At 43.5% G+C, this 20,959-nt stretch overlaps 1 protein-coding gene across 14 annotated transcripts in view; it reads left to right on the forward strand.

Moving 5' to 3' along the window:
• The window catches only part of ZMIZ1 (zinc finger MIZ-type containing 1), a 509,185-nt gene that overhangs the window by 321,676 nt on the left and 166,550 nt on the right, over window positions 1-20,959 (forward strand). For all 14 annotated transcript variants that reach the window (XM_050960048.1, XM_050960044.1, XM_050960038.1 and 11 more), the window contains one exon: window positions 4,172-4,277. In XM_050960048.1, coding sequence (XP_050816005.1) covers window positions 4,172-4,277 — 106 coding nt within the window. The remainder of the gene's footprint in view (window positions 1-4,171; window positions 4,278-20,959) is intronic.

A 20,959-nucleotide genomic window follows, 5' to 3' on the forward strand; every position in this document is an offset into this window, starting at 1 on the left:
ACGGATGACACAAAGTTGTGGGGTATTGCTAACACGGAGAAGGACCGGGATATCATACAGGAAGATCTGGACGACCTTGTAAACTGGAGTAATAGTAATAGGATGAAATTTAATAGTGAAAAGTGCAAGGTCATGCACTTAGAGATTAATAATAAGAACTTTAGATATAGATTGGGGATGCATCAGTTGGAAGCAACAGAGGAGGAGAAGGACCTTGGGGTATTGGTAGATCACAGGATGACTATGAGCCGCCAATGTGATATGGCCATTAAAAAAGCTAATGCAGTTTTAGGATGCATCAGGTGAGGTATTTCCAGCAAAGATAAGGAGGTGTTAGTACCGTTACATAAGGCGCTGGTGAGACCCCACCTGGAATACTGTGTGCAGTTCTGGTCTCCCATGTTTAAGAAGGATGAATTCAAACTGGAACAGGTTCAGAGACGGGCTACTAGGATGATCCGAGGAATGGAAAACCTGTCATATGAAAGGAGACTCCAAGAGCTTGGCTTGTTTAGTCTAGCCAAAAGAAGGCTGAGGGGGAATATGCTTGCTCTTTATAAATATATCAGAGGGATTAATATTAGGGAGGGAGAGGAATTATTTAAGCTTAGTACCTATATAGGTACAAGAACGAATGGGTATCAACTGGACACTAGGAAGTTTAGACTTGAAATTAGACAAAAGTTTCTAACCATTAGAGGAGTGAAGTTCTGGAACAGCCTTCCAAGGGGATTAGTGGGGGCAAAACACATATCTGGCTTTAAGACTAAGTTTGATAAGTTTATGGAAGGGATGGTATGATGGGAGAGCCTAATTTTGGCAATTGATCTTTGATTATCGCCAGATAAGTATGCCCAGTGGTTAGTGATGGGATGTTGGATGGGATGGGATCTGAGTTACTGCAGAGAATTCTTTTCTGAGTGCTGGCTGGTGAGTCTTGTCCACATGCTCAGGGTTTAGCTGATCGCCATATTTGGGGTCGGGAGGGAATTTTCCTCCAGGGCAGATTGGCAGAGGCCCTGGAGGTTTTTTGCCTTCCCCTGCAGCGTGGAGCATGGGTCACTTGCTGGTGGATTCTCTGCAGCTTGAAGTCTTCAAACCACAATTTGAAGACTTCAATAACTCAGGCATAGGTTAGAGGTTTGTTATAGAGGTGGATGGGTAGGGTTCTGTGGCCTACTTTGTGCAGAGGGTCGGACGAGATGGTCACATTGGTCCCTTCTGACCCTAGAATCTATAAATCTATGAATCTATGAGAGGTGGGAACTGCCCTATTCATGTTAACTTAGATGCCCAATAGAGACATAGGTGTGCCTTTGTGAAGCCAAAAGGGCAGAGGAGAGGAGGGGAGCCCAGCGGGACATCTGTGCTGGCCATATTGCAGACCCCAGCAGGGCATCCACCATCAGACACAGAATGGGTGGTCCCTCTACTTAGTACAACTAACGGGGGGAAAAAATTTCCCCAGTAGAAAATGGCTACTTTGTCAAAATGGAGATTTCCACAGTAAATGTCCATTTTTGATTACATACGCTGGATTGCTGTTGGAAAAAATATTTTTAAATGAAATTTCTTATGTGGGGGGAAAAGCATTTCTGGACCAATTCTATTATTTAGATGTCCATAGATTCAGATTGCTTCACACCTTCCCTTATTTACAGACTCCTACTTACTAAAATTACTTTATACATCACTTTTGGGTAGGGCCCGGACAAGACAATATGACCTGCCCAGGGCCACAGAGATGATCAGTGTCGGAGATGAGTCTGGAGGCCTAAAAAACCTAGTCTTTTTTTGAGATCAAGATCATGCCAAGTATAGAAGAATATTTACTGTAATTAGTTAAATAAATTAAATAAAATAAAAATTGATTGCAATTAGTGAGCATAACAGATTGTGCCTTGTCTGTATTTAGGCTGAAACTGACCCTAACTTTCTCATCTGACTAATAAGTTACCTTAATCATAGACTGTGTGTCATGGGTCAGGGTCTGTGATTGTGTCTCCTGAATTAATGTGGAGAACTTTTTCCATAACTAGCAAGATATTGGTTGGAAGTCCTTATTTGGCCTTTGGCCAGCAGCATCTGTGTCCATAAATCCATATTTTAAACAGAACCAAGTGTAAAAATGTCAACGTATTTTGCAAGTAAACACACTTTACTCCAGTTTCATTGATGAGCAGACGTATCTGCTTTCATTCCTATCCAGTTTCAAAATCTGAAGCTTGCAGATAATGTGCCAGTCAAAACAGCATTTTAATAAAGGCAGGGAGGTAGGTTCCCTTTCTTATCTCAGTGAAGTGAGCCATGCTTTAAATTAGCTAGTGTGTGATGTTAGAGTAGATGGTGCCTAAATGAGTTTCAATTATGTTTGCATAATAACAGGGCATCCCTCTCAGGAGCCTTTAACAAGATTAAAAAATGAGCTTCCAGTTTGCTTTTTCCAGATCTCTTTCATGACATGTACCTGACGGTATGAATGGGCAAATAGATTAATATTTGGATTCTGGTGATACTCAGTTTAGCGGATACAAACATCTGGAGCCTTCCAAATGTGAGTTTCCTCCAACTCCAAATATCAGTCTGACAGCCTTCCATCCCAAAAGGGCTTGGGCTTCTCACCACTCACGGGTCATGAGCCATCTGGAGGTCTTGTTAATGTCTCCAGGTCCTTGATCCCGTGAAGACTTGTGTATGAGCTTAACTTTATGCAGGTGAGTAGTCCCACTACATCAATTTTTTGCAAGATCTAGACCTTGAATCTTAACAAAGACACCAGTACTAACAACTGTACTGTTTGGGGTTTGAAGATTATTTTACTGAGTTCAAAATGTTTCATGATTTATCAAAAAATAAACAGGCCTTTTCTCCTAAATGATAATTCTCTTCCTATCAGAAATTTTACTTTATCACTGCAACTAACATAGATAAACTGGATGTAAAAGGGCTAGCTGCAGTGTTCCAGACCTGTGTGTTATTGTGTTGTTTGTTCCAAATTTAATTTTGTTTGTCATGAAGATCACTGGTGCTCAATTTTGAGATTAGAAGTGTTAAAGAAAATGGGAGGGGAAACCACCTGATGCAGTTGCATAAATCTTAGTTTCCAAATTAACATCAACAAAAATCTATCCATAAACTGCAGCATTATCTGTAGTAATACTCTCTTAATAAAGAAATCTGATTCTTTATTGTTAATTAGATACTGGAAAACAATTTGGAATAAGAAGATTCATGTGATAGAACTGACTACTTAACACAGAATGGTACATTTCATTACCATTTATACGTTATTGTGTATCTTGGTTTCTAACTCAGTTCTGTACCATTGCTTTTTTGAGAGCCGGTTCTAGACACAGATAATTGCACACTCATGTGTGCTGTCTTTTAGTTTAACTAGTGGCTTTGATCCTGAGACAAGGAAGGAAAAATAATATTTTATTTCTTGGGTTGTAAGCTATTGGGAGCACAGATTGTCTCTCATGGCACCTGGTGCAATAGAGCTTCAGTTGTGGCTGGGGCTTTTTGGTACTGTTGCAATACAAATAAATAAACTGTCTATATTGCCTACACCTTTCTTACGTTCTCCTTTCAGCTTGTATGATATATGTTTGGATAATACTTTGTTTATATAGCACCTTTTATCGTAGGTCCTGTTTATCCAGAAGATATCCCAAGATATTTCCCAGACAGTATACATTGCTACTGAATTGCAATCACCTCAGGGGTGGAGGGTGGCAGCTGACTAGAACATAGCATGTTGAATAGCAGTGAGGTGGGAGGATTTTTTAATCATGAAGATCAAGACCGTATTCTTACAAACAGTGATTTGTGCTTGTTAATGTCTGTGCAGCAGTGTTTAAGGTCTGGTCTGATAGTTCCTAAACACAATAAAACATGTCATGCTTAAGTGTATATAAAAGTTTTACTGTTCGTTTGTTTGTTTGTATTAAGCTTTGCCTCCCCAGGGGAACGAACAGATAACAGATGCAAAAGTGCAGGTTTCTGTGCTTGCTTGAAAATCTCCTGGAGAACAATGCCTCATACCCGTGTATATGCTATGGATGTCACAGCAGCTGATAGTCGTTTGCCATTTGTGTCAATAAGCAGGTTAATGTGACTTTGCAAGGAGCCAGAAGTAACCCCCACTGAAGCTTTCTCTTTCTCTTCGCAGGTTGTTAGTCGAGTGGCAGCACAGCAAGGATTTGACTTGGATCTTGGATACAGGCTACTGGCCGTATGTGCAGCCAACAGGGACAAATTCACTCCAAAATCAGCTGGTAGGAAAAGGCTATTTCCATTTATCAATGGTTCTTTGAGGGTCAGATTCTGAACAAATATCACCAAGTATCTTGCTCCACCATAGCCACTGAATGTGCTGGCCATGAACCAGGGATACCTGATGCTGGAAACCCCTGCATTCTCTCCAAAAAGTGTCACTTGCTGCACCTTCTAGTTAGTGTTACTTCCAGAAACAAGGTCCCTAATATTCTGTAATCCTGAGATGGAAAGAAAGGCCTAAGGGAGAACCTATACACCGAATCACACCATTTTAGTGAATTCTTAATCTCTCGCATTGCCTTTCCATAATGTGTCTATTTGTCTCACTGCTTCAAATTCCTCCTACAATCCTAACTCTGTCTAGTGTGGACTTTTTGTTGTGTGGGCCATAGGTGTCTGTATAAAGAATACCACTTGTTGTTGTAATTCTTGCTGTTTGGTAGTATTCCCACCTATTCTTAACCTGTGTAATACCATGCAACCACCATTCCAATAGTCTGGCAAACAATGCATTCTCCTCCAATGTACCACAGCTTGCTACCAAAGTAGCAATAATGGACCCTCAACATGTCACTGTTGTGTGGGAAAGATGAAGAATCCATTGTTTTGTGTCTTTTGTTTTGTGTCTTTTGGTGGCACTTGCTTACATTTATTTACTGTGCTTAATTTTCACCTATTCTATTAGGTGACGAATGTCAATATAACATGCATAATCTAGGAAAATGAGCAGATAACTGCTCCTTTTCAGAATTGGACATACTTAATTGTATTGCCTTTGTGCTTAGTATCGGCTGCCATGCCACCACTGACACAACCGTAGCAAATGTTACCTCCTAAGACAATAATTCTTATAATGAACTGTTTGGATTATGCCGCTGTTTCTTATCGATGCCAAACTTCCATTCATGGGTAACTTTTGCCTTCAGTGTTCAAGGCCGTTCCTTATCAAATAGTGGGTCATGCCTTATGTTGTACTCATTGACTTCACAGATTTGCCTTTTGTGTGATTACCAGATTATTGATTTTGCTAAATGTCCAATAAATTGTCCATGATTTTCACTCCTCTAAGCACCTCCATGAAATACTTATTGGCTCTCAGAATGTTCTATCCAATTTATTAGGCATGATCTCCCAGTTGCGAATTATCTCCAGTGATAGCTATCTGTTCTTTCTCTGATTAATCTTATCAGAGTCTTTTTAAGTCCACCTTTGTGTGCATTAAGATTCCTCTATTTCTAAATATGTTTAAAATAGACCTACTAAAGGTTCTGTGTCATTTCTTTTGCCACTTTTTTCTTGACGTGGATCCCATCACGGTGCTGGCAGAGGGAAGGTTGTCAGTTTTCAGACATTTTCATTTCCTGATTTACTTTTCTGGTGTAATCTTGACAACCTCCAGTTTTTCATTCCTTCTAGGGAAATGTTATGTCTGTATTTGACTGCTGCTAATAATTATTTTTTAGTCATATCTGTCTTCACTCAGTGCATTTCCCTTGCAACCCCAGAAAGGTACTGCTGTCTCTGTCATTAGCTGCTTGTATCTCTATGTATTTGGGAATAAAAATCTTTTATTTTAGCTTAACAATGATAGTAAAAGTGGCAAAGAGTTCTGTGGTATCTTATAGACTAACAAACGTATTGGAGCATGAGTTTTCGTGGGTGAATACCCACTTCGTCGGATGCATGTGGCTATTCACCCGTGAAAGCTCATGCTCCAGTACATTTATTAGTCTATAAGGTGCCATAGAACTCTTGCCGCATTTATAGATCCAGACTAACACGGCTACTTTATAATATATGGTAGTGATATGTGACAGTAATTCCAATGACCTTAAGTGTGTGTTTGCTTTCACCCGTGCCTGTGTTTTGTCTTATCTACCTGTGTTTCACCAATAATCTTGCATTTCCTTTTCCATTAACATCAACTTTTCACAATCACCCTTATTATCAAATTTGCTAGAATAGGAGCATAACCATGGGCATCTGTTAATGAATCTGTGAAAAGTCATATCGGTAGACGCAGTCCTTGCCCAGAAGGGCTTATGTTCACATGACAGACATGTGAGAGCTACTACAATAAGTGGGGAAGTTGGAAGATGAGCAGACCTGGGTTACAAAAGTAAGGTCACTCCTAATCATTCTGACAGGAGGGGGTTCACAGTAAATTCCAGATATCCCTACTGTTTTATGGTCTGTTACGCCACAACGATTCTACTCCCTCATTCAACTTCCTCTAAGATCTTCTGTCAGTTATTTTTTGACACTACCTTTTCTCCTTCAGTGTTTTCTCTGGATCTTTCTAAGTACTCTATATTCCTCAGTATTTATAGCTCCCTACATGACTCACTTAAGTTATTATGTCGAGAATTCTTGCATGTGTAGTTTCTGAATAACATTTTCTTTTTCCCTGGCCTCTTTCCTACTCCCAGTATGTGCTGATGTATATCCTGCATGATTTTTTTTAATCAAATAGTTTTTTAGAGTATTTTCTTTCTCTGGACTTAATGCTGAGGAATGTACAAGGGTTTGAGTCCATTCCTACAAATTACATTTTAATGTTATTAAGGAAAGGTACTTCTATAAATGCTGGTATTCCATATTGTCCTATTTGAGATGTGAGATAAGCAAAATTTCATTAAAGAAAGGTACTCAGAAATTTTTGTGAACCCCTCTCCAGCCCATAATTTCTAGATTACTTATTTGGTCTAAAATGAATATGACCCTCATTTTTAAGAGTAAAAGACCAAAAGTATGAGATGCAGTGATTCTTAAATGGTTCGTTATGTATCCCCTATCTATTGTTTCTATATGCGTTACATACAAATCATCAGGAAAGTCAAGTGTTGCCTTAAAAAAGAAAGTTATTTGCATTAGTAGTAATTTATTGCCAATATGTTTTTTATAGTTAAAGTGGCTTATTTTAATCTTTTTTAAAATGAGGTTCTAGTTAGAAAAGTAAGTGTTAAAATTGCCCTTACTCAACGTATTTGCTGCATGTGTATCCCCCAAATCATACCTGCTAACATTACTGAAAACCTCTTTTGTGTGGGTGTGAAAGAGTATTGTCATACAGGACATACATATCTCAGCGATCAAGCTAGGAGTGTATTCTGACTCATGCATCAGTGGCCAAATTGTAAGCTAAATTTTAATGGCAGAATCTTTGTTCTTGGGATGATGTAAGAGGAGGGGGGGAATAACTTGATTTTCAGTTATCAGATTTAGTTTGCAGAGCTGGTAGTTAGAATAAACATCTTTTTTTTCTTTCTGTTAAACTGAGCAGAATTAATCTGGATATAATTGAGAGACTAAATATGGTACCCTAGAACGGCCTTTTCACAGAGGCATTTTCTTGTATTTGCAATCCAATGTCTTCAGCTGAAGATCTGCATTTTATTATTCTACAGATTTTGAACTCTTTTCCCTTATGTCATTCCCCTTTGTAGAAACAGTATTTTTTTTTTCATGAGTTGGAATTGCGTTACTAGAATCAGTCAATTTGTTCTGGTTAAAGGGGCTGGTATTGGTACTTCCTGTCAGTTAGGAAAGTATTTCCTGTTCGAAGAGTGTCTTCTTTACAGTTAACACAGATCAGGGCCAGCTCTGGCTCTTTTGCTACCCCAAGCAAAAAAATAAAAAAATAAAAAAAAATAAAAACAACAACAAAAAAACCTGTGGGGCGGCTAAGGGATGGGGGAAATGTAGGGCGGCCAGAGTGGCGAAGGTGGGGGGGAACCTGCAGAGTGGCCAGAGTGTGGGTGCAGGAGGACTCCCGGCTGTGCAGACGTGCCCCAGGCGGCAGAGTGCGTGCTCCAGCTATCGGGAGGAGAGGGGGGGAGAGAGAAGGAGGGCAGCCAGGGCTTCCTTCAGCGAGGCGTTCGCCACGCTGCCTGTCAGGAGGGCTCCGCGCCGCTCCAGTCGGCGGGCAGAGAAGGATGCGGGCTACCCTGCCAGGCTTGCTACAGATCTGGCACCGCTCCTAGCAGGGCGATCCCCTCCTCCACGCTGCCAGCCCCTACAGGGCGACCGAAGCAGCAAACCAAAAAGAAAAAACATGCAGGGGTGGCCGAAGCGGCGAAGCAAAAAAAAAAAGAAAAAGGATTGGAGAGAATGCTGCCCCCTGGAATTTGCCGCCACAAGCACGAGCTTGCTCAGCTGGTGACTGGAGCTGGCCCTGACACTGATGAGTACTTCATATAGTATGGTGAGACTCCAAATGATTTCACTGCAAAATGGAATTTTGGAGAGCAAACCTGTCACATGCAAATTCTTAACAGTTTAAATTGATCCATCCATTTGTTGTAACACAAAGGGTAATATTTTAATAGCCTTGGATTTAAAAAAAAATTCAACTGTTAACTATTTGCCCTTCAGTAATGTTTTTCATGTTAGGATCCTAAAGCACTTTGCAAGCATTAACTGTGGGACTAGATTTGGAAGGTGTGCAAATCTTCTTTCTGTATTGAATTTGTATTTAGTTTATTTAAGGGTCTAGTTTCCCTGTTCTACTTTGATAGCCCCTTAACAAAGAATGACTGGCAAATCAGAGAGGCACAGTACCTGAGGGCTCTAAACCCAGAGGATCCACAGGAGTTTGTGAAGTAAAGACAAGAGAGCAGATGTTGGGACAATGCAGTGGAATGTATGGTGGAGTGGTTTGTATTGTGCAGGCAGCTGAACAGTTGGATTAACCCATCAGACACACTGCAAAAATGTTGTGTCCCACAAGACCTGGCTATCATCTTTCATTCCTTCTGTGAAAAGGAAAGTTCCCATAGGCTTCAGTGGGAGCAGGATATCACCCCGATGTATAAATGGGCCTTTTTGTGTGCCATACAAGACTTCTTACAATACATAAGTCCCTCACTCTTGTAGAAGAAGTGCATAACAATTTACACTAGCATCAAGATCACAATTAAGGTCAGAGTTGTAACTTATACTGAGACCCTCCACAATGTGCTTGAGGGACTTTGAGGAGGTGGTGTTGGGAAGCCAGTACTGTTGCTGTTTGTGCTGCAGCTTTTCTGTGGATGAAGAGAAAATTCATTCTGCTACTTTTCACAAACATTAATGTGCTTTATAAAGTTCTGTTTCCCCCATGTCCAACCCCACCCTGAAAAAGAGAGAGATTGTTGTTACATTGGCAATAAGACAATATGCATTCAAAAACTGAGAGTGCCAACTGTAAATATCTATCCCATTTTCTTAGAACTATTATTATTTTTCTTTTTTGGGGGAGAGGGGCTGGTAAATGGCATACTAAAATAAAATCAATTGCTAAACTACTCATTGAGTTGTATATACTGTAGGGATGAACAAACGACTTTGTGCCAAGTAACAAGTGGCTTCAAATGTCAGTCATCTCCCAAGTTTTCTGGAAGCTTGGATTCATCCAGATCAGTGTCATTCACCACCTCCTCTCCTCTCTAAGCCCTGCAGCCAATATGTCTTTCTTCCGATTACTGTTCCATCCGCCTAACATTTTAATGTGGGGCAAATCAGTCCTTAGGTTTTCTCTGCTTAGCCCTGAATAGCTGCCCACTGGATTTTAGACCCCTCCTTGTGCCCCAGAGCACTGTGCATATGTGGTGTGTGCTCTGGAGGGTCCAGTCATTGCCAGAGTAATGATGTGAGCAGCATGTAGAGGTCTTTAGACCTGGTGGCGTATCTGAAATGATAGGGAGGAGGAAGTGGCAGGAGGCAGGACAGAGATGAAGGAAGATGGTTCATTGGGTGTGGTGGAAAGGAGGGGCTTCTCTGGGGCTGCGTCTTTAAAAAGTGTGTTTTTACATTGTCTTAGCTAATGCATTGCCGCTAAAAGGATATAAAGTCCTAGTGAAGAGAAGGCAGTTTGTAATTTTCACATGTGTTTAGCAGTCAGGGTGATCTGCTAACGCATGTTGGTAGAAAAACGGCCTTGTCTTCACTAGGATTTTACTTCCATGTTCATTGCCATGTGTTAGCTGCCATAAGGTGAGAATACATGTTTTTTCCTAGTGAAAACAAAGCCTTATAGGTTATTGTTGGGGAAAGTGTCTGCCCCAAACCCTTCTAAAGTTCATCTATTACTGGCACAGCTCCTGCGTAGTGTATTTGTGTAGCTTCTTGTCCCACTTTTTGGCCTAAGCCCTTTGGGTGTGGAGTTGTCAGCTCTTCAGAGCATCAGTTTTCTTCCATTCTTGCTCTGTGTTGCTGAGACTGGGTTTGAAGTGCTCCTTTTAAGTCCTTATTTATTTTACTTAGCTAATCCTTAACTATCCAAGTAGTTAATGTGAATTGTTCTGGAGGGTGCCCAGGGAGACCTGTGTGGCGTGAAAAGTATTAAAAAGTTATTGTGTGGTTTTTCAGTAGTAATGGTGATTTAATGACTTGTGCCTCTTGCCTCTGTTTCTTGGCATTTAACCTGTCATAATGGCTGCATCTCCATTTACTCTTAAAGCCCACACTGCTGTGTCTGGGCCACTGCCTCTGTAGCAGGTCAAATGCAGTATTTCCCACCCTGAAAACAGATGACACAGCTTTTAAAAACAGATTTGAGTCTTTTCATGACAGCTTCTCCCAAAACATTTGGGTAAGTTCCATTGACTTGTTGACACCTATAGGGAATGGCCCAGCAGGTTAGCAACATGTTCATTTGCTTCTGAACTAGGGCTACATGTGTGCCTTTGGCTATGTCTACACTTACAGTTTTGCAGCGCTGGTAGTTACAGCTGTGTTCGTACAGCTGTGTAGGGCCAGCGCTGCAGTGTGGCCACACTGACAGCTACCAGCGCTGCAGTGTGGCCACATTTAAGCACTTGCAGCGCTGTTGGGAGTGGTGCATTGTGGGCAGCTATCCCACAGAGCACCTCATCCCATTTTGGCACTGTGGCTTGTGGGAAGGGGAAGGAAGTGTGCGGGTCTTTCTGCTTCCTATTCCAACGCCCCATGGTGCTTTGCTGCACATTCTGAGCAGTTTGGCGGCATTGTGAGTCTGCAGCGCGATTTCTGAGATTTCTGTTACAAATGGAGCCTGAGCTGCTGAGGACCATGCTGATAAATGTTGCCAGCACATCACGCATGGCAGTGGAGCTATTCCTTCAGCTGCAAAGTGACAGTGAGGAGTCAGACGATGATATTGAAATGCCTGATGCTCAAGACACTCAATTCCTTGTGGCAGTAACAGACGTGCTCAGCACCGTGGAACGGCGCCTTTGGGCTCAGGAAACCAGCACTGAGTGGTGGGATCACATCGTCCTGCAAGCCTGGGATGACGAGCAGCGGCTGCAGAACTTTCGGATGAGAAAAGCCACTTTCATGGCACTGTATGCTGAGCTCGCCCCTACCCTGCGGCGCAGGGACACGAGATTGAGAGCTGCCCTGCCAGTGGAGAAGCGGGTGGCTATTGCAATCTGGAAGCTGGCAACTCCAGACAGCTACCGATCGGTGGCGAACCAGTTTGGAGTGGGAAAGTCCACCGTTGGAATGGTGCTGATGCAAGTTTTCACAGCCATTAATCGCACCCTGCTAAGAAGAACTGTGACTCTGGGGAACGTGCAGGACATTGTGGATGACTTTGCACAAATGGGTTTCCCTAACTGTGGAGGGGCAATAGATGGGACACATATTCCTATTCTGTCCCCACCCCACCTGGCATCAGAGTACGTTAATCGCAAGGGGTATTTCTCCGTGGTTCTGCAAGCGCTTGTGGATCACCGTGGGCGTTTCACTGACATTTACTCAGGATGGCCTGGAAAGGTGCACGATGCACGCATCTTTCGGAACAGTGCCCTGTTCAGGAGGCTGAGGGCCGGGACTTTTTTCCCAGACCGCAAGATCACAGTAGGGGACGTCGAAATGCCCACTGTGATCCTTGGAGACCCTGCTTACCCCTTAATGCCATGGCTCATGAAACCGTATACAGGGAAGCTTGAGAGGAGCAAGGACCGGTTCAACTACAGGCTGAGCCGGTGCAGAATGACTGTGGAGTGTGCTTTTGGCCGTTTGAAAGGGCGCTGGAGGTGTCTTTATGGGAAGCTAGATTTGGGGGAAAGCAGCATCTCCACTATTATATCCGCGTGCTGTACCCTCCATAATATTTGTGAAGGGAAGGGTGAAAGATTCAGTGAGGAATGGAACTCCGAGGTTTGACGCCTAGAGGATGAATTTGCACAGCCAGAGAGCAGGGCTACTAGAGAGGCCCAGGAAAGGGCTTCAAGGATTAGGGATGCCTTAAGGGAGCAATTTGATGCTGAGAGCCAACAGTAATGTTTGGTGCCTTTGCTGTGCTCCTTTCTGTCTTGGGGTACAATATTTACCACTTCCTGCAATAATAAAACGTATTGTAAAAGCCATAAAATCCTTTATTCAAAGTACAGTACATAAAAGGCCAGTGGGGTTAGGGTGGTGGACTGTACATTCAGAGGTTTGAATATGTCCTGTTTGGATTACTGTTCAATGTCTGCTGCACTTCAGGATTACTATGCTGGAGGGTAATGGGGGTGGAGTGCACAGGGTAAGAATTGTAGTTATCAGGGCTGGTAGGTGATCGTACAGGTGTTGGGGGCAGCTGGGGGTAATAAGAAACTGGCTGCTGGAGAAAGGTGTTTTGTGCAAATACTGGGGAACAAGAAAGAGAGCTTTGGGAGGGGTGTGGGTTACCCCGGTACAGATCTGCCTGCATGGCTACGAGAAACTCGTAAGACTCAGTTTGGCGAGCCAGGAGGCTTATCATCTGCTTTGAGGTATTTTTGGTAGCCAATTACTTTCTCCTGCTTTCTGTTTGCCTCCACTCATACATTTTCTCTCTCCATTCCTGTGTCTTCCTACTTTCTCTGTTGTAGTGAATCATAACTGCTTTGATCAATTCTTCTTTTGATTTTCGCGGATTTTTTCTCAAGTTCTGCAAGCGACGTGAGGCCGGTGATCCGGCTGCATTAGTCAAGGTCACTTAAAAAAACATAGATAGAAACATGTAATACACAGAGGCTACATTGTTTATTGTCACACAGTGAAGGAGTTTTTAGACTTTTTGTAGCACCCTTCCCACATACCTAACATAACACAAAGAGGCCAGGGAAGCAAAGGCATGGCGAGCAATAGGGTGAGTGTTTCTGCCCCGACTGCACCTGGGAGGGGGAACTGACCGATGGGTCACTGGGGTTTATCTGCACTGGGTACAGGAGGTAGCTGGTGTCCTGCACAGGGGACAGTAGTGAACAGGAAGGTGGCGAGCTGCTGGCGGGGGGGGGGGGGGGCGGCGGTCCGCGTAAATGCCAGCCTGCTGGTGAGGGTGGGGGAAACGCACCGCGAGGCTGGCTGCCTGCTGGAAAGGAGTGGGGGAAACCGGAGCGCACCGCGGGGCTGGCTGCCTGCTGGAAAGGGGGGGTGGAGACCGGAGCGCGCCGCGGGGCTGGCTGCCTGCTGGAAAGGGGGGGTGGAGACCGGAGCGTGCCGCGGGGCTGGCTACATGCTGGAAGGGGGTGGGGAGACCGGAACGCACCGTGGGGCTTGGGGGGGACCGCAAACCTGGCGCCCTGCACTCAAGTATCCCTAAATTCTCAACAGGGTTTCCTACTGCCAGATATATCACTGCTGCGTGTTACCTGGGAAGAGAGGGAGGGTCTTCTACAGCAATGTGGATTCCGCCCTGGCCCCATGCAGCTTGCCTGTGTGCAGCCATGGTCCCCCTACCCCTCGCTGCACAGTGGATCGGACGAGTTAGCCTGACCGGGACAAGGACCACGGTGGCTCTCCCTATAAACTTGCGAAAGCACATTGTGCACGCTCTGGCTGCAACTTTTCAAGAGATTACCGAAGCAGATTACAGAGACGTGATAGAGCAAATCAATGGGCTATTCCACGTTTAGGCATGCATGCAGGCAGCCATAACCCAAACCCTCCTCTTCCAAAACATAAAAATCTGCTTACCCCGACCACACTCCTCGGCTTCTTCCTCACCAGCAACTTCCAGCTGCTGCGACTGGCTAGCCTCCTCCTGGCTTGAGAAGAGCTCCTGGCTGCATGCCTCCTGGGGCTCCGAGGTGTCTCCCTCCACCCCAGTAGCCTGACTCTCGGCTTCCTCTACACCCTCCCCCACTTCTCCCTGCTCTGAACTCTCCATCGTGCTCCTAGGATTGGCAGTGGGGTCACACCCAAGTATGGCATCCAGCTCCTTGTAAAAACGGCAGGTTGTGGGGGCAGCTCCTGAGCGGCGATTTCCCTCACGGACTTTGCAGTAAGCACTCCTCAGCTCTTTTATTTTGACCCTGCACTGCAACGCGTCCCGTTCATGGCCCCTTATCAGCAAGGACTGTGATATCTGCCCATAGGTATCATAATTTCTCCTTCTGGAGCGCAGATGTGCTTGCACAGCTTCCTCACCCCAAACACTGATGAGGTCCTGCAGCTCGGAATTGTTCCGTGCTGGGGCTCGTCTGGGGCGTGGAGGCATGGTCGCTGATTGATTGAATGATTGATTGCACTCCACACCTGGCTGAGCAAACAGGAAGGGGATTTTTAAAATTCCCGGGGCATTTAAAGGTGGGGTCAGCTGAGCCCAGGGCAGTGGAGTGTGCATGATTACCAGAGAGGCTTCTAAGGTATGCTGGGATGCCTCCTTATACCCCGGAGGTCAATAAAAGCACTGGTGGGCGTCCACAGTTGCTGACCAGCGCTGGATCACCAGCGCTGGAATCCCTACACCTGAGGCTCGACCGGGTGTACAGCCAGCGCTGCAACCAGGGAGTTGCAGCGCTGGCCGTGCTTTGCAAGTGTGGCCACATCCTAAGTTGCAGCGCTGTAACCCCCTCACCAGCGCTGCAACTCTCTAGTGTAGGCATGGCCTTTGTGTTTGCCTGTCTTTTCTCTCTTCTTAATGCCTCCTCCCTCAGTGCTGTCTGAGTTCTCCTAGCATAGTGCTGATTGGGACCCCTAGAGGTTCCGGAATTTAAATGAAGGCTCTTTGAAGCATGAGCTTTGCTGATTTTGTCCTTCCAATCCAGCATTTTCAGTTGTATAATACATTTATTTTAAGGCCTGTTATGCAAGTAAAATGGAGTTCACAGATCATGGTAGGTTGTTGTTTTTTTTTGGTAAGTCAGGAAGGAAATAATTTGCTAAGGTTTTTTTTCATAAATACTTTAACAAGCTACTGAACTTTTCCTTGCTCCCAGAGTAGCTTTTGCTTTTGTCAGTAGGCCAGGCTGGGGCCAGACAAGGGGACGACAGGATGAGATCATATAGGAGCTTTGTCAGAAAAAGACAGTGTTCGATATCTCTGCACTGAGAGAGGCCTGAGGGCAGTATTGTGCAGAGAAAGTACCTCAGCAGTCACTGAGAAACTGCAGCAAATGAATCCTGTGACAGCCTGGATGGGTGGCTAAGTGTTAGACATTTGATAGCAGAGATAGCAACTCTTTCTCTTTGATAGAGTGCTGTGATTGGCTTGTTTTCAACCACAATTGGCTCTGTTTGGCTTTCTTTAGTATTGCAGTTAAACAATAACACTACTTAATTTTCTTAATTATGGACTTTATTAAATAAAGTATGAAGCTTCGTGTCATTAGGGTTTTGTATATTAAGATTTGTTTGGTTTTGGGGTGTCCTTTTAAGACCATAATGGCTTATCATAAGAGTAATTAAGCTGTGCTTTTAGTGGGTGAGATACCAAAGTTATCAGTACAAAGGACCCTGGGATAACCAATTTATACTGCAGTTAAGTGAATTGGCAAGTCGCAGTTTTAAGACATAGCTTTAACATGATGCTGGAGCCAAAGGGTTTGTCTTGAGTAGAATAAAAGGTCTTTTTCTTGTTCAGTGTGTTAGCTAATGTGACTTAAAACATTAGCGTGGACAGGGCGAGCTGTATTTTAATACAAGTTATCTAGTCAGAGAACTCTTGGCTCTTCACTACACTTCCAGCAAACATGTGGATTCTAGTCTAGATAAACAATATCCTAAAAGAGAACATTGATCATGGGTGGTTAAATAAGGGTGGTAGGGTGGTATTTGCTTTTAGTCTCACCTTTTGAGGTTGTCTTGTATGTACGACACTGGACTGGGTTCAGTTCCCAGCTCTGCCACACACTCACTATGTGGCCCCATGGCAAGTCAGTCAATCTCTCAGTGTCTCAGCTCTCCATCTGTGAATTAAGCATTAAAATGCCCCCTTTCTCTCACCCATGGCCCACCTAGTCTGTTGAAATTGAGAGGCCTTTGGGGCAGGGACTGTTTCTATATCTGTATTTGTGCGGTGCTTAGCACAAAGGGGCCCTGATCACAGGTGGGACCCCTAGGCACTGCTAGAATTCAAATAATAATAATTATATGCTGGAGTACAAATCCAAGAAATATAGCTCTATTAAATTTACTAATCTCCTTCTCAACGATTTATAGTAGCAAGCCGCGGGGGGCGGGGCGCTCTGCCAGTGCCATGAGGGTGGCAGGCAGGCTGCCCTCAGCGGCTTGCCTGCGGAGGGTCCGCTGGTCCCGCGGCTTCAGCGGACCTCCCGCAGGCTTGCCTACGGAGGGTCTGCTGGTCCCACGGCTTCAGCGGGCCTCCGGCAGGTGTGCCTACGGAGGGTCTGCTGGTCCCGTGGCTTCGGAGGACCAGCGGACCGTCCACAGGCAAGCTGCTGAAGGCAGCCTGCCTGCTGTGCTTGGGGTGGCAAAATTCCTAGAGCAGCCCCTGGTGGGAGAGCAGCCAGTGTTAGTTCTACCTAGAGGGAGCAGCTGTAGCTTGTGTCTGTGCTCCATGGGCACCCCATCAGCATAGACTATGGAAAGGATACAGTGAATTAGCTTATTCTGTCATTCATTTCCCAATGAGCACAATCCACTTTGGGGCTAGGCTGGAGCTGACAGTGGTTGTGGAAAGATTTCAACCCCTTTTTATTACTGTATCTTTCCCTCAGTGGAACCTCTACTTCAGTGATTCTGTCCTTGGGTTTTTGGAGGTAAAGATAAACTTAAACCTGAGCTGACCATGGCCCAATGCTTGTAAAGCACTTTGAAAGTGAAGAAATTGTTGACGTAACTGTCCAACAGAAACCTGAAAGGAAAATGGGTGGAAGATAGGGGAATGCATATGTCATGGTACAATTCCCCACTCTGAACCTTAGCGTCCAGGAGATGGGGTACGAGCATGAATTCCTCTAAGATCAATTACCAGCTTAGAACCTGTAGCGCTGCCTGGTACACTCTGGTCCCCCCAAAAACCTTGCCTGGGGAACCCCAAGACCATAAGCCTAACTCGCTTTATCTACCTAGTACTCACTATTCTGCACTTATAAGAGCCTGTATCAGAGAGATTGGAGAGAAACCTGGTTGCACGTCTGGTCGCTCTCAGAACCCAGAGAGAACAACCACCGAAATCTAACAGCACATACACAAACTTCCATCCCTCAAGATTTGAAAGTATCCTGTCCCCTGATTGATCCTCTGGTCAGGTGACAGCCAGGCTCACTGATCTTGTTAACCCTTTACAGGCAAAAGGGATATGAAGTACTTCTGTTCTATTAACTCCTACTTATCAGTTTACGACAGCATATATGCATATGGAGGAGAGAAGTAAGCAAATTCTTTATAGTGGCATTTGCCCATCACAAGTTGCCCTTTCTGAGCTGTAATACAGCCTGGCATGTTATCCTTTTCCAGCTGTGCTTCAGCCAGATGGACACATCTGGGTCATTCCTTTGCCCTTCTGTTGGTCTGCATGTCTTGAGAGCATTCAATGAAGTTCATGGGGAGTCCAGCCACCCAGACAGTAGGATTAGCCACTTCTGCTGGTATTGATAGCTTTTTGCCACTGATGTGCTGCCCTAGCAGGAGCATGAATTGGATGAACAAATTAGCTCATTCTATCCCAAGATAACAAGTGCAGTCAGTATATGCAACTGAGTTTCTGCTGGTCAAAATTCCAAATCCATTTCTTAATTCTTGTATTCCTGTGTCTTAGCCTTAAAGAATGTTCTTGCTCTTAACCCCTTGCAAAGAAAACTAGTATGTCCCAGTATAAAAGTTAGTAGACAATGTTTATTTTCAGAGAAGTATTATGAATTAGGTTAGTTTCCATGCAGAGTATTATTATTTTCTTGAATAGTTTTTACTATTACTTCTCCTTTCATTCTTTTTAGTTCTTTCCAGATATAATAGACCCGTAACAAAGCATTTGGATTAAGTGCTGTGTGATAAAACATAATTTTAAACATCAATTAAAGAATAATCAAAGAATCAAGCAGATCCAGTCTAATAAATTTATGCTAATTTTTAAACTATATCTTTCTGACATCATATGGAAGTGGAAGTCAAGGAACAATGTCCTAGAGTAATAGAAGTAATGTCCTACAGTAATAGAAGAGTAGATATGAAGAGACCTTTTAAAACATATATTCCTCTCATTGGTGCAAGATTGTTCCCTACAGTGTGTAAATGTATGTTTTCTATGAAACTCAGTGGAGGTAAATTTGTCCATCTTTGAAAATGCACCTTGATTGTTCTCCTTATATACATTGTTTCTCTTCCATGTTACTTCAGTTTTTAATAACTCATAAAGAAAACAATCAGTGTGTGTTTCCTCTACAGGTGTTCCAGGTAGAGAGAAAACTGCCTTATTTTATTTATTTGTGTATTTGTTTACTTGATTTGCATAATTTTGTCGACCTGTTCTTTTAATTTTCTAACAGATCCCCTTGTTCGTTTGTATTCTCGACATCCAAGCATGCTAAATCATGGTATGTAGCAGTTATAGGTAGGTAGGAAATAAATTAAGGAATAAGGGGAGAAATAACATTTCACTTACAAAAATAAATTAGTGTTCAGCATGAAGATTGACTTGGATCAGTCAAAAACGTAGGAACCTAAAACTAGAAATGGAGCCTGAATCAAACCCCTGCTTTTAACCAACACTCTGCAACTGCTGGTTGTTCTAAATCTGACGTCAATGGAGAGAGAGAGAGAGAGATTGAGAGAGAGAGGGAACTGAAGCCGAAGTGTGGCTGAACTGCCTTAGACAAGACTTTTGTCCCCATATGTAAAGTGAGGATGATTATTACCTACATATTTACACAGGGGCACTGTGAGAATGAGTTGTTTAAGGCTTGTAACACATTTTGTATGTGGGGTAAAAGTGTTTTTTAATGTTAAATATTATTATTAGTTCATTTCTTAGTGTGCAACAATTAGGCAGGCGTATGAAGAGCCATTGCTTCCCTTTGTTAAAGCTGAGTCATGTCTGTATGTGGATTCTAGAGCACCAGCCTCACACTCTCAGCACTTTACAAAATGTTATACTTTACTCCATACAGTAATGTTAAGCGTGAACAAATTCATGAAGCTGCCATAAACCCCTCTGAAATCAACCCCCACACAGAAATCTCATTAGCCCATCAAACCCGTTCCCTCTCCAGATAGAATGGAAACTGAGAGGCTGATCAGTCCCGGCACTCAGATCCCAGGTTTCGAGAAAGCAAGTTCCAAAATTTAAGTGCTTTCATTGAAAATGCTTGCCAACGCCTGCGGTCCTGGTTAAACCAAGGAGGCATATTTTTAATAGTCAATTTTATTTATTTCTTACTTTACTTTGGAGTCCTTTAAACATACAAATCTGAACAAGACTGGTCCCCAGGAAGTAATATTGAACTTCTGAGAACAGAGTGGTTAGGTTTTGTGTGATGGTCTCCTCTACAATTGCCTGGCTGGACCCAAATCATATTCATCTTATTTGCTTTGGAAATTAAGGCCTTTTCATCATAAGAAAAACAAATCACATTATTTAGTGTGCTCACTATAGAGGCAATTTCATTAAGACAAAGAATTGTAGTGGCCTCTAGATTCTCAGTGTGAAAAATGATTCACCGCAGATCTAAAATGAGATTGGTAGATGTAAATTGTTGGGAATTTGTAACAGTCGTTGTTTCCCACTGGCTGTTATTGTGCAGGTCTTCTGGCCTTGAAATGCCAGACAGCAGTGTGAAAGGAGTTTTTTTTGGAATACTCCTTGGCATTTATTTTTTTTTAAATACTGCAGTCAAATGTGTATCTGTCTTTCTTTGAAATAATTAGTGGTAACGCCAAGAACTGTGAATTGACCAAAGTATAAACCACGAAGCAGGAAGGCGTTTGGGGCGGGAGCAGAGAGAGGACAGGGTTTTCTTGGGAACAAAATCTTTCCAGAGAATAATTACAACAAAAGTACAGTTACAAAATGTACTCTTCCTGCTCTGGCCACGTCAGTCACCTGGAGTGCTACACAGGGAGCTAAATATATAGCCCTGACATTAAATTGTTTGGGATGTTGTTTAAAATACAGAGGGTGCTGGAACAATTTGTATAGTGGGGGAGCTGAGAGTCATTGAACCAAACTGTAAGCCTTGTATATAATGGAAGCCACTTCAACCAAGGGGGGAGCGGCATCACCCCTAGTTCTAGCACTTATGTTAAAACATTACACAATATATATAAAACAATCCCCATGGCACAAGTAAAAACACCAAGGTGAGAAACGTCAGTGAGCAAAGGGAGGAGAGGCTAACAGTGTCCCAGGATATGAGAGAGAGAGAGAGACTGTCCTTTTTTTATTTTCCAAAGAGCGGAAGAATGGGCTGAGGCAGATGCTCTGAGTGGAGCAAATTCCATGCCCTTGGAATGCTGCGTAGCGAAAGCTTGGCTCCCCATTGCAATAGTTAAACCTCTACAGTAACAT

This window comes from Gopherus flavomarginatus, chromosome 6 (assembly GCF_025201925.1).
Source record: "Gopherus flavomarginatus isolate rGopFla2 chromosome 6, rGopFla2.mat.asm, whole genome shotgun sequence".
In the NCBI taxonomy this organism is placed as follows: Eukaryota; Metazoa; Chordata; order Testudines; family Testudinidae; genus Gopherus; species Gopherus flavomarginatus.